Here is a 17,593-nt window from a genome sequence, read left to right on the forward strand (position 1 = left end):
TGCTGCTGTGGCTGCTGCTGCTAAGTCGCTTCAGTCGTGTCCTACTCTGTGCGACCCCAGAGACGGCAGCTCACCAGGCTCCCCCGTCCCTGGGATTCTCCAGGCAAGAACACTGCAGTGGGTTGCCATTTCCTTCTCCAATGCATGAAAGTGAAAAGTGAAAGGGAAGTCACTCAGTCGTGTCTGACTCTTCTCGACTCCATGGACTACAGCCCACCAGGCTCCTCCGTCCATGGGATTTTCCAGACAAGAGTACTGGAATGGGGTGCCATTGCCTTCTCTGACACCCTGGCCTAGTTGGAGCAAATTAGAAACAAAAAGATACAAAAAGCCCACAAACCAAGTGTCATTTCTGAGGTGCCTGGGAGCAAAAGCAGGGTACTGTGGCATGATCCCCACACACAGCACCCCTAAGAGGGTCAGCTGATCACCTAAGCCATACCCCCAGCCCATCCTGCCCCTCTCTCCTGTCCCCTCCCTTGGAGGAGGATATGGTAACTCACTCCAGCTTATCACCTGGAGAATCCCATGGACAGAGGAATCTGGTGGCCTACCATCCATAGGGTTGCAGAGTGCAACACGACTGAAGTGACTTAGCATGCAATCTGATAAATTCCTCTTCAAACACGTCCAATTGTAGGACAGGAGAAATGAGATTCCTGAATCTCTGGTACATTCTTTTGTATCAGAAAATAAGATAAATAGTAGAAATTTCCAAACACAGTTAACTGTATTAATATGCTGCTGCTAAGTTGCTTCAGTCGCATCCAACTCTGTGCAGCCCCAGAGAAGGCAGCCCACCAGGCTCCCCCATCCCTGGGATTCTCCAGGCAAGAACACTGAGTGGGTTGCCATTTCCTTCTCCAATGCATGAAAGTGAAAAGTGAAAGAGAAGTTGCTCAGTCATGTCCGACTCTTAGCGACCCCATGGACTGCAGCCTACCAGGCTCCTCCATCCATGGGATCTGCCAGGCAAGAGTATTGGAGTGGGTTGCCATTGCTTTCTCTGAGTATTAATATAGATCATTGGAATATTTATTTTAAAACATTTTAGTAACACCAGTTGTGTTTACTGAGAGTGTTACTAGGGACCAGGACCTCTGCTAAGCACATACATGTTTTATTTCATTCACTTCTACCTATATCTCTATGCTGCTGCTGCTTTAAGTCGCTTCAGTCGTGTCTGACTCTGTGCGACCCCATAGACGGCAGCCCATCAGGCTCCAGAATCCCTGGGATTCTCCAGGCAAGAACACTGGAGTGGGTTGCCATTTCCTTCTCCAGTGCATGAAAGTGAAAAGTGAAAAAGAAGTTACTCAGTCATATCCAACTCTTCGCGACCCCATGGACTGCAGCCTACCAGGCTCCTCCGTCCATGGGATCTGCCAGGCAAGAGTATTGGAGTGGGTTGCCATTGCTTTCTCTGAGTATTAATATAGATCATTGGAATATTTATTTTAATATGTTGAAGTAACACCAGTTATATTTACTGAGAATGTTACTAGGGACCAGGACCTCTGCTAAGCACATACATGTTTTATTTCATTCACTTCTACCTATATCTCTATGCTGCTGCTGCTGCTGCTAAGTCGCTTCAGTTGTGTCTGACTCTGTGTGACCCCACAGACAGCAGCCCACCAGGCTCCAGAATCCCTGGGATTCTCCAGGCAAGAACACTGGAGTGGGTTGCCATTTCCTTCTCCAATGCATGAAAGTGAAAAGTGAAAGGGAAGTCGTTCAGTTGTGTCCGACTCTTCACGACCCCATGGACTGCAGCCCACCAGGCTCCCCGTCCATGGGATTTTCCAGGCAAGAGTACTGGAGTGGGGTGCCATTGCCTTCTCCGATATCTCTATGAGGAGGTACTATCTTCATTCTCATTTTACAAATAAGAGGCTTAGCGAGCTTGATCCAAAATCACACAACTAATGTAGGTGAAGCTGAGGCCCAACTTCAATTCCCTAGATTTGAAGAATCTGGTTTCTCCTGATTTGCCTGGTCAGTATCCAACAGCTGTAATTTGAGAATAAAAAATAAAAGAGGACAAGACTTTTTGAATGTTAAGAAAAGATGGGGGAAGTATACTTTTGAGATTTTTGTTTTTCTATTCCACTAGTTCTTTTTTTTCTTTTCAAGGGTGTTTCAAATTAGGAAAAATGGACTCTGTGTATATGGTTTTTAAAAAAATATTTATTATTTATTTGGCTGTGCCAGGCCTTAGTTGCGGAACGTGCGATCTTCAACCTTCCTTTCGTTGTGGCATGAGAACTCACCTGTGGCATGTGGGGTCTAGTTCCCTGACTAGGAGTGGAACCCGGGCCCCTTGTGTTGGGAGCACCAAGTCTTAGCCACTGTGTATATGTTTTGATTCAGAATTTAAATGAACACATGAAGGCAAACACATTGCAAGAGGGAAATGTCTGGAGTGTAGCCGTTTTATCCACTGCTGCACAATATGTCTCTTAGAGGGAACCTGGGGACACATATCAGGCATTGAGACCAGTGAACCTGCCTTCTGGAACAAAGCAGGCTCCATACCCACTGTGTAGCCTCACCCTGGAAAGTGGGAAAAGTTGCTGTTCTAGGGATGGATAAATCCAGGAAACCAAGGACAAGTGCTGCAGGCACTAGGAAATAACTTGAAAAAGAAGAATGAGGCTGCTTTAGACAGGAACAGGAAAGACTCAGAGGAGCAAGATAAGCTGCAAGGCAGGCCCTCGCTTGTGTTTTTTAGAATTATCTTCAGGTTAGAATAAAGCCACATTTGTGAGCAGACAGTAACACATAAGTTGATTTCAAAACCCAGATAAATGTATCTTTGCATCTAAGCTCATCTTGATGTGAAATATTATGTCTACAAAATGAACCTGTTTTTTTTTTCTTTTGAGTCCAGCCTATGTCAGACCTGCATTTCCAGGCATCAGCTTCCTCTACCTATGCTCAGAAAATATAGGTGACAGCCCAGGACTAACTCCAGCTCTGCCACTAACCCTTAGATGTGACATTCTGGGGCAATAAAAACACCAGCAAAACAAGATTCATCTGGCCACTTCGGTGGGAATGAGTTATTTTTATGCAAAGGGACCATGCTCTGCTACATAGAAAACATAGAGTTTTTCTTCTTGCCTGGATTTTAATTTTTTTAAATAAGTAAAATATCCCCCTAGAATGTTAACACATCTGAAAAGAATAAAGAACATCTCTAATGGACAGCCAAATGCTTGATGTCAATTAGGAAAGCCTCATTTTTAACTGCCAGTGGACATGGAACAACAGACTGGCTCCAAATAGGAAAAGGAGTACATCAAGGCTGTATATTGTCACTGCTTATTTAACTTATATGCAGAGTACATCATGAGAAATGCTGGGCTGGAAGAAAAAAAGCTGGAATCAAGATTGCTGGGAGAAATATCAAATAACTTCAGATATACAGATGACACCACCCTTATGGCAGAAAGTGAAGAACTAAAGAGCCTCTTGACAGAAGTGAAAGAGGAGAGTAAAAATGTTGGCTTAAAGCTCAACATTCAGAAAACAAAGATCATGGCATCCAGTCCCATCACTTCATGGCAAATAGATGGGAAAACAGTGGAAACAGTGTCAGACTTTATTTTGGGGGGCTCCAAAATCACTGCAGATGGTGATTGCAGTCATAAAATTAAAAGACACTTACTCCTTGGAAGGAAAGTTATGACCAACCTAGACAGCATATTAAAAAGCAGAGACATAACTTTGTCAACAAAGGTCCGTCTAGTCAAGGCTGTGGTTTTTCCAGTAGTCATGTATGGATGTGAAAGTTGGACTATAAAGAAAGCTGAGCACCAAAGAATTGATGCTTTTGAACTGTGGTGTTGGAGAAGACTCTTGAGAGTCCCTTGGACTGCAAGGAGATCCAACCAGTCCATCTTAAAGGAAATCATTGGAAGGACTGATGTTGGGTGTTCATTGGAAGGATTGATGTTGAAGCTGAAACTCCAATATTTTGGCCACCTGATTCAAAGAGCTGACTCATTTGAAAAGACCCTGACGTAGGGAAAGATTGAAGGGAGGAGGAGAAGGGTACATCAGAGGATGAGATGGTTGGATGGCATCACCAACTCAATGGACATGAGTTTGGGTAAACTTTGAGAGTTGGTGATGGACAGGGAGGCCTGGCGTGCTGCAGTTCATGGGGTCGCAAAGAGTTGGACACGACTGAGCAACTGAACTGAACTGAAATGTGCTTAGGCATGAAATTGAGGATTACAGGATTCCTTAGATTTGAAAGGGAATGTCATAATCAACTTGTCCATTCTTTCTTGTCAAAGAGGTGAAAACAGAGAACTAGAGACATTCTATGACCTGATGTAAGGCTTATTTCTCCCAGATGGGTAGAATTAGGACTGACACCCAAGCTTTCTACTACAGCTTTCAGCCTCCTTCTAATGTTAAAATACACATGGAATATGTATATGTGACACATAAAATATGCCACATTATTTTCCTTAAAATTGTGTGTTACCACCAATTTTTAGTCAAAATAAAATACATTTAGATCTCAACACAGCACACCTGTCAGCCATACGGTACATCCTCGGAAACCACCCCGTGTTCCAACCACCTGGCCTCTCTTATTCCTGCTCACGTGATGGGCCTGATACACGACATTGGTGGATTTCTGCTGGTTCTCCTACGAAACAAGAGAAAGCACAAATCGATTAATAAAATAATAAATGTTATACATATACATACAATACAGCAATAGACTACATAGTCTTCCCTAACTAAATATCTTCCTTTATAACTGGCATATGTCAGGAAGCATTTAACGGGAGGCTTCCTGCGTGCCGCTTTGCACCTGTCACGAATCCTCTGTCCCTTACCAATCCTGAATATTCAGGATTAAGAGGAGTTGGCAAACCGCTCCCGGGGCTGAGGAATACATGCATTTCCTTCACTGGTTTTTCCATTCACTGACAAGTAACTATTTACAACCCTCTTCCTTTTTATGAACCGTACGGTAAAAGTGATTATTTACAACCCTCTGTCTTTGATATGGATTGCCTTATGTTTCCTTGATAATTTGTAAGTCTGGACTTTTCATTTTTATCTTTGCTGAAAATAGCTACCTTGTAAGACAGTATATACACCCACACTATGTTGAATAAAACACCTTTGCTCCATAAGAGCTTGGGTCCCCGTGTCTTTCTTTCTTTCTTTCTTTCTCTCTCTCTCTCTCTCAGACTAATTCTTTGGAGCGCAGAAGCCCGCTGAGCTCACTTTCTTGCCCAGCTTCTAAGAACCTCTTGAGAAGGCTCACAGTGCCTTCACCCCTTCAAGAAGGTGCCTGGTGCCTACATGAAGCAGTGCAAGCCCCGTGTCAAGGGCTTTATTGGTTTTCTGCATAAACCAAGGAATATCAGCCTCTCTCTCTCTCTTTTACTTTCTCATCGTCAACTCCAGACCACCAGGTTATGGTCCATTAAAGGACCTCAATAAGTGGCGTCCAGAACAGGGGCCTGGTACACGTGGCAGATTCGGATGGAGTGACTCCAAGGGCCTACTGAGGTCGCTAAGCACTAAGACATGGGTCAAATGGCTGGAAAGCCCCATCACTTTTCTACTTTACTTCATCACTTCTTTATAGTGCAGGGACTTTCAGTTTCATGCCAGCGAATAGAGGCTTGCCTTCAGACAGTGACTGAATGTAACGCTTGGTTCCCTGATGAAGGTAGTTTTGATTTAGAAATTTGACACCGGGTCAAAGAGAATGATGAACAGGCTGCCAGATAGGGAAAAAGTATTCAGATAGATTTCTGGCCGCTATGGGCTCTCATTAAAGCTGTGATTTCTGCCATTTCAAGGCAATTCTAGCCCTCCTGATATTCGGAAACAGGAAGAACACTTACTACATGAATCTGAATTAGATGATGAAACCTTACAAAAGGCCCAATTAGAACAACATAAAATATTTCAGAATTTTCCTACAAGCCCTTCCCTAGTTGCTCCAAGCACTCCGCCCTGCCAGTGGGCACAAATCCCAAAGTCTCTCCCTTGCTAGAACCTAATGATTCTGGCAACGACTCCACTAAGACACTTTTTGACATTAAAACTGATGACACCTTTCTGAATAACAATGATAAGTTTTTACCACATACTGTTAACTGTAAGAATTTGCTACCTACTCATTCTCCTTCACCACAGAGGCTCTCTCAATTGCTGGCTTTGTGATCACAAGTCTCTGAAGCCAATGGTTTCACCGCCTTTCCAGTTTTAGAAATCCTGACGCTCAAGGGCACATAATACGTCAATATGAGGGTATTAACCTTTTTCACATCCAACAAATTAAAAAAGCTGTAACTACGTACGGCCCAAACTCACCTTTCACTAAAGCACTTCTAAATTCTATAACATCCTCTACTGGAAATTTTATTCCCCATGATTGGTGACCAGGTGATGGACAGGGAGGCCTGGCATGCTGCGATTCATGGGGTCGCAAAGAGTCGGACACGACTGAGCGACTGAACTAACTAACTAACTAACTTCATTCTCCCACAGGACGTCTTGCCCAACAAGAACAGCCAGTAGAATGGATCTATACCCGTTTTAGGGGAATAAAGTCACTTACACCCTACCTTGATTTAAATGCTCTAATCATCATCAATGAAAGAAATAGGACTAAAACTCTAATTGGCTCTGATCCTCATAAAATTGTAATACCGATGAATAAATCTCAATTTGAGAATGCATTACAAACTTTGACCGATTTCCAAATAGCTTTTCTGGAATATTCTGGAGAATTTTCATTTCATTATCCTTCTGGTAAGCTGTGGAATTGCTTCAGAAATACTGAATTTATTATTTCTCGCATTGTCAGCTCACAGCCTATACCACAAGCTGAGGTTTTTTTTTTTATATAGGTGGGACTAAAAATGCCAAAGCTTCATTCTGGTCTCTTAAGGAATTTAACGTCTTTTATACTAAATTTCATTCTGTCAGCAAAATGAATTATGTGCTCTTATTCAAGTTATTTGCCTACACCCTTATCCCAACAATATAGTCTCTGATTCTATATATTCAGTTTTTGTATTAAAAAATATAGAAACCTCCACCATAAACTCCAATCAATCTATTATTCAACAACTCTTTTTCGAACTACAATCTGTTGTTAGAAACCACAATTCTCCCATTTATATTACACATATTCGAGCACATTCTTGCCTTCCTGGCCTCACGACTCACGGTAATGAGTAGGCTGATAAACTGGTTTCCTTTGCTACTCCGGAGGAACAGCATGCTCTGTTGTATAACAATTCTGGCACCCTACACCAGCTATGGAAAATCCCATACCGCCAGGCTAAAGAAATGGTTAGTAATTGCTCTACTTGTAGAGCCATACATCTCGACCCGTCGCACAAGGTATTAATCCTTGCGGTTTGCAACCTAATGAACTGTGGCAAATGGACATAACTCATTGCCCTGAACTTTCTCCCTCTTCTTTCTTACATGTCTGTATCGACACTAATTCTTCTTTTGTTTGGGCCCCACCTCTTCTCGGAGAAGCTACGCAACATGTTATAACTCACTTATTACCTTGTTTTGCTGTAATGGGAGCTCCTAGCTCTATAAAACAGACAATGGGCCCCCCTACATTTCTAGACACTTTAAACAATGTTTACAATCTTTTTCTATTAAATATGTTACAGATATTCCTTATCATCCACAGGCACAAGGCATAGTCAAACGAGCACATCACACAGTAAAGTTACAAATAAAAAATTTTAGAAAGGGGGAATACACAGGAACATGACTGTCTTCCTTTTCTAAAGCAGACTTTACTAGATTCCAACATAAGATATTTTCTAAACCTATAACATCCGCTGGATCGTGAAAAAAGCAAGAGAGTTCCAGAAAAACATCTATTTCTGCTTTATTGACTATGCCAAAGCCTTTGACTGTATGGATCACAATACACTGGAAAATTCTGAAAGAAATGGGAATACCAGACCACCTGACCTGCGTCGTGAGAAGTCTGTATGCAGGTCAGGAAGCAACAGTTAGAACTGGACACGGAACAACAGGCTGGTTCCAAATAGGAAAAGGAGTACATCAAGGCTGTGTATTGTCACCCTGCTTATTTAACTTATATGCAGTGTACATCATGAGAAACACTGGACTGGAAGAAACACAAGCTGGAATCAAGATTGCCAGGAGAAATATCAGTAACCTCAGATATGCAGATGACACCACCCTTATGGCAGAAAGTGAAGAGGAACTAAAAAGCCTCTTGATGAAAGTGAAAGTGGAGAGTGAAAAAGTTGGCTTAAAGCTCAACATTCAGAAAACGAAGATCATGGCATCTGGTCCCATCACTTCATGGGAAATAGACGGGGAAACAGTGGAAACAGTGTCAGACTTTATTTTTTGGGCTCCAAAATCACTGCAGATGGTGATTGCAGCCATGAAATTAAAAGACGCTTACTCCTTGGAAGAAAAGTTATGACCAACCTAGATAGCATATTCAAAAGCAGAGACATTACTTTGCCGACTAAGGTCCATCTAGTCAAGGCTATGGTTTTTCCTGTGGTCGTGTAGGGATGTGAGTTGGACTGTGAAGAAGGCTGAGCGCCGAAGAATGGATGCTTTTGAACTGTGGTGTTGGAGAAGACTCTCGAGAGTCCCTTGGACTGCAAGGAGATCCAACCAGTCCATTCTGAAGGAGATCAGCCCTGGGATTTCTTTGGAAGGAATGATGCTGAAGCTGAAGCTGAAACTCCAGTACTTTGGCCACCTCATGCGAAGAGTTGACTCATTGGAAAAGACTCTGATGCTGGGAGAGATTGAGGGCAGGAGGAGAAGGGGACGACAGAGGATGAGATGGCTGGATGGCATCACGGACTCGATGGACGTGAGTCTGAGTGAACTCCGGGAGTTGGTGATGGATAGGGAGGCCTGGTGTGCTGCAATTCATGGGGTCGCAAAGAGTCAGACAAGACTGAGCGACTGAAATGAACTGAACTGAACTGAAGATCTTATAGATACACAACTAGAATTAAAGCATACTGAGCAACCTTGTTCTCCTTGGAACTCTATTTTTGGTATAAAAAAGAAATCTAACAAATGGCGTCTCCTAACAGACCTTGGAAAAGTTAATGCATCTATGAAACCTATGGGTGCATTACAACCAGGAATCCCATCACCTACCACTATTCCTCAAAATTGGCATATTATCATTATTGATTTACAAGATTGCGTTTTAAATATACCTTTACACCCTTTAGACCGAGTTGATTCGCTTTCTCTCTCCCTTATCCGAATCATATCAGGCCTCATAAACAGTGCCAATGGGCTGTACTGCCGCAAGGGCTGATGAATTCTCCCACCACCTGACAGTACTAGGTAGCTAAAGCCCTGAGCTTGTGAGAAAGGAATTTCCTAACTTTCCTGTCAGTCACTACATGGATGATACATTGTTTTCGGCTCCACATGTCTTAGAAACTCAACACATGTTTGATATAGCTCAACTATGCTTAAAAATTTCTGGATTAATCATCACCCCTGAAAAAAATTCAAACCTCTACACCTTACCATTACTTGGGGTTTGTTGTTAATAGACAATGTATTACTCCCCAACTAACCCAGATCCATACTGATAAATTATCAACCTTAAATGATTTTCAAAAGCTCTTAGGTGATATAAACTGGATTAGACCTTCTTTAGGCATTGCTAATTATCAACTGAATAACCTATTTAATACTTTAAAAGGAGATCCTGATTTAAATAGCTCTTGTTCACTTTCTTAAGAGGCACAAGAGGAAGTCGTTTTAGTGCAAAATAAATAACAAAAACAATTTCTTACTCGCATCAAACTAGATATAACTCTAGAATCATTTATACTCCGCTCAGGGAGGGATTGGAGGCAGGAGGAAAAGGGGACGAAAGAGGATGAGATGGCTGGATGGCATCACTGACTCGATGGACTTGAGTCTGAGTGAACTCCGGGAGTTGGTGATGGACAGGGAGGCCCGGCGTGCTGTGATTCATGGGGTCGCAAAGAGTCGGACATGACTGAGGACTGAACTAACTAACTAACTTCATTCACCCACAGGACTTCTCACCCAACAAGAACACCCAGTAGAATGGATCTATACCCATTTTAGGGGAATAAAGTCACTTACACCCTGCTGCTGCTGCTGCTAAGTCGCTTCAGTCGTGCCCGACTCTGTGCGACCCCATAGACAGAAACCAGCCAGGCTCCCCTGTCCCTGGGATTCTCCAGGCAAGGATACTGGAGTGGGTTGCCATTTCCTTCTCTAATGCACGAAAGTGAAAAATCAAAGTGAAGTCGCTCAGTCGTGTCCGACTCCTAGCGACCTCATGGACTGCAGCCTACCAGGCTCCTCCATCCATGGGATTTTCCAGGCAAGAGTACTGGAGTGGGGTGCCATTACCTTCTCCCACTTACACTCTACTTTGATTTAATTGCTCTAATCATCATCAATGGAAGAAATAGGACTAAAACTCTAATTGGCTCTGATCCTCATAAAATTGTAATACCGATGAATAAATCTCAATTTGAGAATGCATTACAAACTTCGACCGATTTCTAAATAGCTTTTCTGGAATATTCTGGAGAATTTTCATTTCATTATCCTTCTGGTAAGCTGTGGAATTGCTTCAGAAATACTGAATTTATTATTTCTCACATTGTCAGCTCACAGCCTATACCACAGGTGAGGGTTGTTTTTTTTATATATATATATATATAGATGGGACTAAAAACACCAAAGCTTCATTCTGGTCTCTTAAGGAATATAACGTCTTTTATACTAAATTTCATTCTGTCAGCAAAATGAATTATGTGCTCTTATTCAAGTTATTTGCCTACACCCTTATTCCATTAATATAGTCTCTGATTCTATATATTCAGTTTTTGTATTAAAAAATATAGAAACCTCCACCATAAACTCCAATCAATCTATTATTCAACAACTCTTTTTCGAACTACAATCTGTTGTTAGAAACCACAATTCTCCCATTTATATTACACATATTCGAGCACATTCTTGCCTTCCTGGCCTCACGACTCACGGTAATGAGTAGGCTGATAAACTGGTTTCCTTTGCTACTCCGGAGGAACAGCATGCTCTGTTGTATAACAATTCTGGCACCCTACACCAGCTATGGAGAACCCCACACCGCCAGGCTAAAGAAATGGTTAGTAATTGCTCTACTTGTAGAGCCATACATCTCGACCCGTCGCACAAGGTATTAATCCTTGCGGTTTGCAACCTAATGAACTGTGGCAAATGGACATAACTCATTGCCCTGAACTTTCTCCCTCTTCTTTCTTACATGTCTGTATCGACACTAATTCTTCTTTTGTTTGGGTCCCACCTCTTCTCGGAGAAGCTACGCAACATGTTATAACTCACTTATTACCTTGTTTTGCTGTAATGGGAGCTCCTAGCTCTATAAAAACAGACAATGGGCCCCCCTATATTTCTAGACACTTTAAACAATTTTTACAATCTTTTTCTACAGGTATTCCTTATCATCCACAGGCACAAGGCATAGTCAAACGAGCACATCACACAGTAAAGTTAAAAATAAAAAAATTTTAGAAAGGGGGAATACACAGGAACACGACTGTATTCCTTATCGAAAGCAGACTTTACTAGATTCCAACATAAGATATTTTCTAAAGCTATCACTATTGTTAATACAGCTTTGTTTTAAATTGTTTTAATTTACCACAGGGAGACAGCTTAACAAGAGCAGAAAGGCATTTCGAGGAATTGAAGGACACTTCTCTTCTTCTGCCCGTTTGGTACCGAGATGCGTTAATGAAACAATGGAAATCTGGGAAGCTAATCTTACAGGGAAAGGGGTATGCTTGTATTTCCCCAGATGGTTCAACGAACTCACACGGCTTCTTCTTCGGAAGATTTGACCCAAGAGGGCCCTGGCCTTCAAAATAGAGATGAAACAACAAAACTCCCAGGAGGAAAAAGTTCCAATATGGGCCATGGCGGCTCTAATGATCTCTAGGAAGCACTGCCCTTGGTGGCATCAACCCTATGATCTCCTGACTTGGGGACACATAAAAACCCTTACTAATCGAGCTGAAAATTTGGTCTCTCAACAGGGAATGCCTCAGAGTCCTGAATACATCCTCCTGACAATGCTCAGCCTCCTGGCCTGTACATTCCCCGTTCGAGCTCTAACTGATCACACTTATTGGGCTTACATACCCAACCCCCCTCTACTACAGGTGGTCGAATGGATGGAGAGAGGACAATCGTTTCAACTAGTGACTCTATGCATATGCCTTCTCCCTGGAGCATTAAAGGGCCCTCACACGCTGAAGAAGAAGGAAAACTAATCAATATTTCTCTAGGTTATGAAGTCCTTCCTTTGTGCGTGGGCCCAGCAGAATTATGCATAAACGTTAGCCGACAAACTTGGGCTTTCGCCCTGCCTCCCAAAAAGGATTTTTGGACGTTGCTTGGATTATTTACTGCCCTTTTTTTGTCTGTGAACCATGTTTATACTTCTGAGACATTAGGGAAAGAACAAAGAACATTATGCAAAGGGTTTACTTATAAGAACTTTCCATATACTCCTGTTCGTTGGGACAAATGTCAAGCCAAATTGTGAAAATTAATGTTTGTGGCTAATCATACAATTGTTGACTGGGGACCCCATGGTATGTGGTGATCTAACTGCTCAGAAGATGCTAATAGCTCTGTTTGTGACTATGCTACTCAGGTGACATGGAAAATTAATGACACTGCAATGGAGCATTACCACGACAAAGGACTTCTTGGGTGGCTTGACGGTGGATTAGCCCCACCTCGTCCTAGGATCGTCCTCAATAAACAGAGTGGGCCTGAACAACGGGACATTTGGAAACTTGCTGTGAGCACTGAACAACTTGGAAGTTGGATGGGACATTTCACAGGGACCAGTCGTAGTCATAGTAACTATTTCTTTTGCTATAGTCAATCATACTTTATACAGGCCTGTGTCCCACTACCTTTTGTTATAGCCATAGGAAAGTTACAATTTCATAAGACTTTACATTCTGTAACTTGTGTTAATTGCAAACCATATACTTGTCTTAACTCCTCTATTTCTTTCAGAAATGATTCCCTCTTGATTCTTCGATCTCGACGTAATTTGTGGCTACCAATAAATCTCCAAAGACCCTGGGAAAAAGGTCCCATGGCTGGACTTGCTTCCAGACTACTTACTAAACTGCTCCAATGGTCTAAACGAATCATTGGATGGCTGACCCTTGGCATTTTGGGGTTAATAGTGATTTGCACCACTGCTGCTGCCGCTGGTGCTGCTCTACATACCTTGATTCAAACACATAATTTTATCCAAAATTGGACTGAAGATGCTCATAATATGTGGGCTACTTAGGCTCAGGTAGGTGAGGATATTCAAGAGGAAATACAGGAAATTAAAACAGCCAGCAAATGTGTCAGAGATCAATTAATAGATTTGCAAAAACAAGTGATACTAAAATGTGATTGGAATTCTACTCAATTTTGTATTACTCCTGTTCATTTCATAGTGCCTACAACTGGGAACAAAGATTTCATTTGCAAAATATACATGATAATGCCTCTCTGAATGTACAATTACTACAAAAGGAAATCTTTGAAACTTCTTCTAAACGTCTGCCCTCTTCCACTAATTTGGAAACTTTAGCTGAACAACTAGCTGATCAATTATCTGGGCTAGACCCACGAGGATAGTTTCAAAGTATTACTCACCGCATCGGGTCTGGAACTGTAAATTTGGTGATTGTCTTCGTAATTATATTTGTTGTTTATCATTGCCTTTCTATCAGGTTGGCTGATACTAAACAAACTCAATTGGTCAGGACCTTTTTTTACAAATATAATAAAACAGGGGGAATTGTCAGGAAGCATTTAACAGGAGGCTTCCTGCGTGCTGTTTTGCATCTGTCAGGAATCCTCTGTCCCTTACCAATTCCTGAATATTCAGGATTAAGAGGAGTTGGCAAGCCGCTCCCTGGGCTGAGGAACGCATGCATTTCCTTCATTGGTTTTTCCATTCGGTGATAAGTAACTATTTACGACCCTCTTTCTTTTTATGAACTGTATGGTAAAAGTGATTATTCACAACCCTCTCTCTTTGATATGGATTGCCTTGTGTTTCCTTGATAATTTGTATGTCTGGACTTTTGATTTTTATCTTTGCTGAAAATAGCTACCTTGTACGACAGTATATATACCCACACTATGTTGAATAAAACACCTTTGCTCCATCAGAGCTTGGGTCCCCGTGTCTTTTCTTTCTTTCTCTCTTTCTCTCTTTCTCTCTCTCTCTTTGTCTCTCTATTTCTGTATCTCTCTTTCTCTCTTCCTCTCTCTCTCTCTCAGGCTATTTCTTTGGAGCACAGAAGCCCACTGAGCTCACTTTCTTGCCCAGGCTTCTAAGACCCTCTCGAGAATGTGCCCGGTGCCTACATGAAGCGGTGCAAGCCTCGTTTCAAGGGCTTTATTGGTTTTCTGTGTAAACCAAGTAATATCAGCTTCTCTCTCTTTCTCTTTTACTTTCTAATTGTCAACTCCAGACCACCAGGTACCGGTCCATTAAAGGACCTCAACAGGCATAGAGAGTGACATTAATTAATTGTACTCATTTAGAAAGAGACATTGCCTTTAGAAGACCCATCACAGCCCTTAGAAGGTAAAATTTGAGTGAGACAACTATTGATACAATGTAAAACTTCTGGTCCCAGGACCATTTAAAAATGTCTACCTTTAGCCAATGGTTAGCAGAATGTCTTTTTCTATAAATGCAAGTTCTTCCCAAGTCCTGGGCATGAACAGCTCAAATACTCCAACTGCTGAGGAAGTACTAGGGTGAGGCTGGTTGAGCTTCACTCTCTAGAGAGCCACGGAGAAGTGTTAAAGACCCTTATACCCCTTCCTCTGCCACCCAGACATAGACATCAGTGACTAGAGAGTTTCTCCCTGAAATAGGACTCGTTTTCACAAGCACTAAAATCTGCTTCCACTTTCCCAAGGGTCAGTGCATGAACTATTTAATCTACAAAAAGCCTTGTAGAAATGGAAACGTACCAGTTATTAGTCTTGGAGGCTAACTCAAATCTCAAATGTCTTTATTTTGTCTGTAATAAAATCAGCCCCTTGAGGGCACAGATTATCTGATCCTGACCCTAAACTCTGGAAGGTATACATGTGTGATGAATAAAAAAGGTAAAAGGAGTCAGTCAATGCAGTTTGCAGTGGACATTTAAAAACTAATATGTGAATATGTGATCCAAGGAGGGAAAAGGAGGTGGGCCAGGGAAATTCATAATGATGGTCACATCAAAATTAAAAAGTTGAGAACCACCCATATGTGTCCTTGATATAGTAATTACATTTCTAATGACATTGGAAAAGATCCAATGCTGGGAAAGACTGAAGGCAAAAGGAGAAGTGGGTGGCAGAGGATGAGATGGTTAGATAGCATCACCAACTCAGTGGATGTGAATTTGAGCAAACTCCAGCAGACAGTGAAGGGCAGTGAAGGCTCGCGTGCTGTAGTTGTAGTCCACTGAATCGCAGAGATCGGCAAGACTTAATGACTAAACAACGATAGATGTAATCCAAGTTGCCAAACTGTAAACGTCTATGAAACCTTTCAAACACTGAACATGTATACTCATCAAAACTAAAAAAAAAAAAAAAAGGCTCCAATATTCTTTGAGCAAGACCCAGGGAGTCTTAGAAAACTCTGGGTCACATGAGCAACTTTTATATTCTGGAGCAAATTAAATCACCTCTTTATGGTTTTCCTTGGGTTTGGGGCGGTGGAGGAATCAAGAAAAATACAAATAGGGCTATATGGAGGCTCAGATGGTAAAGCGTCTGTCTACAATGCGGGAGACCTGGGTTCGATCCCTGGGTCGGGAAGATCCCCTGGAGAAGAAAATGGCAATCCACTCCAGTACTATTGCCTGGAAAATCCCATGGACACAGGAGCCTGGTAGGCTACAGTCCATGGGGTCACAGAGAGTCGGATACGACTGAGCGACTTCACTCACTCATAGATAACAGGCTTCCCTGGTGGCTCAGATGGTAAAGAATCTGCCTGCAATTCAGGAAAGCCATATTTGATCCCTGGATCAGGAAGATCCCCTGCTGCAGAGGATGGCAACCCACTCCAGTATGGAGAATTCTACTGACTGAGGAGTCCAACAGGTTACAGACCATGGGGTCACACAGGTCAGACATGACTGGGCAACTAATGCACACACACACAGATAATGGACGGGAACATACTTTGTAAATGGCCAAGTTCCCTACAGACATGGGTTCTGACACGATCATTCAGTGGCTAGCCCCAGCAGGAGAGTCTGGAGACAGGTGGATTAGGACCAGGAAAACCACTTCAAGACCAAGGAGGAAGGAGCCCCCTGCTGACCCTTAGGGACCCAGAAAGACAGTGTACACCCGTAGAGGTGGGCATGCTAGTGAGGCACAGAGCCCAGCAGAGGGGACAGTTGGCAGGAGACTGCATTCTCAGTGTCAGCAGCAGCCAAGGGGAAGGTGTTGAAGCCAGGATCAGCTGGGTTAAGTTACCTAGAACTCTCCAAGGCAAGAGGCTCTAATCATCCATCACACAAGCCCAGCTGGAATCCAAGACTTGGAAGGGTTGGGACAGTCACAGAACGCAGAATACTAGACAGCAGGGTTGGCTTGCACAAGAGGCTTCAGAAACAGGCACAAACGAGCCTGCTCCATGAGATATTCCAGCCGCCTTTCCCCTGGGGGAGCAAATCCCCTGAAGGTATCCTGAGTCTTTTGTGTCAAGTACACACTATAACTCAAGGATAACACTAAGATTTTCTCTCTCTCCATTTCCTTGTTAATCACTGTCATTAAATTTAAGAACAGTGTGTCTGGATATCAGGCCCAAAAGTCCATTCATCTGTTCATTCACTGACTTTTTCTTTTAGCAAATGTTTGTGTAAATGAGCTCCTACTAAGTGCCAGAGGCCATACCGGGAATACAGTAAAAAAAAAACGAAGCAGAATTCCTGGCAACACTGGGCTTCCCAGGTGGTGCTACTGGTAAAGCACCTGCCTCCCGAATGCAGGAGACACAGAGATGTGGGTTCAATCCCTTCATCCGGAAGATCCCCTGGAGAAGGGAATGGGTACCCACTCCAGTATTCTTGGCTGGAGAATCCCACGGACAGACAGTTTGGTGGACTACAGTCCATAGCGTTGAAGAGTCAGGCACGACTGATGTGACTTAGCATGCACACAGACCAAAAAAATTCACGTAACTGGGCCCATCAGAGGAGGAGGGGTGGTCTGAGACATATGTTTCTCTAGTCTATGAAGTGTATGACTGTTAGCATAACCGAAGCCATCTTGGGCCCTTATGGTATTTCCTGTTCTTCTGCTGACCCTGCCCAGGGCTGTACTGTAGTGAATGAATTCTTTATCCTCAGGGCTTTTAGTTAACAGATATTGTTTAAGAATCATTAGAACCAGGTGACCTGCATGCTTTATTAGTCCCCAAACAATGATGAAAACCTTCACTGACGTATTC

General features: G+C 42.6%; 1 protein-coding gene across 2 annotated transcripts in view; it reads right to left on the minus strand.

Annotated features, from left to right (window-relative positions):
* Positions 1–17,593, minus strand: part of PAPSS2 (3'-phosphoadenosine 5'-phosphosulfate synthase 2) — a 101,704-nt gene that overhangs the window by 31,954 nt on the left and 52,157 nt on the right. For both annotated transcript variants that reach the window (XM_018041299.1, XM_018041298.1), the window contains exon 2: positions 4,552–4,669. In XM_018041299.1, the coding sequence (XP_017896788.1) occupies positions 4,552–4,669 (118 nt within the window). The remainder of the gene's footprint in view (positions 1–4,551; positions 4,670–17,593) is intronic.

This window comes from Capra hircus, chromosome 26, assembly GCF_001704415.2.
Source record: "Capra hircus breed San Clemente chromosome 26, ASM170441v1, whole genome shotgun sequence".
Taxonomy (NCBI): domain Eukaryota; kingdom Metazoa; phylum Chordata; class Mammalia; order Artiodactyla; family Bovidae; genus Capra; species Capra hircus.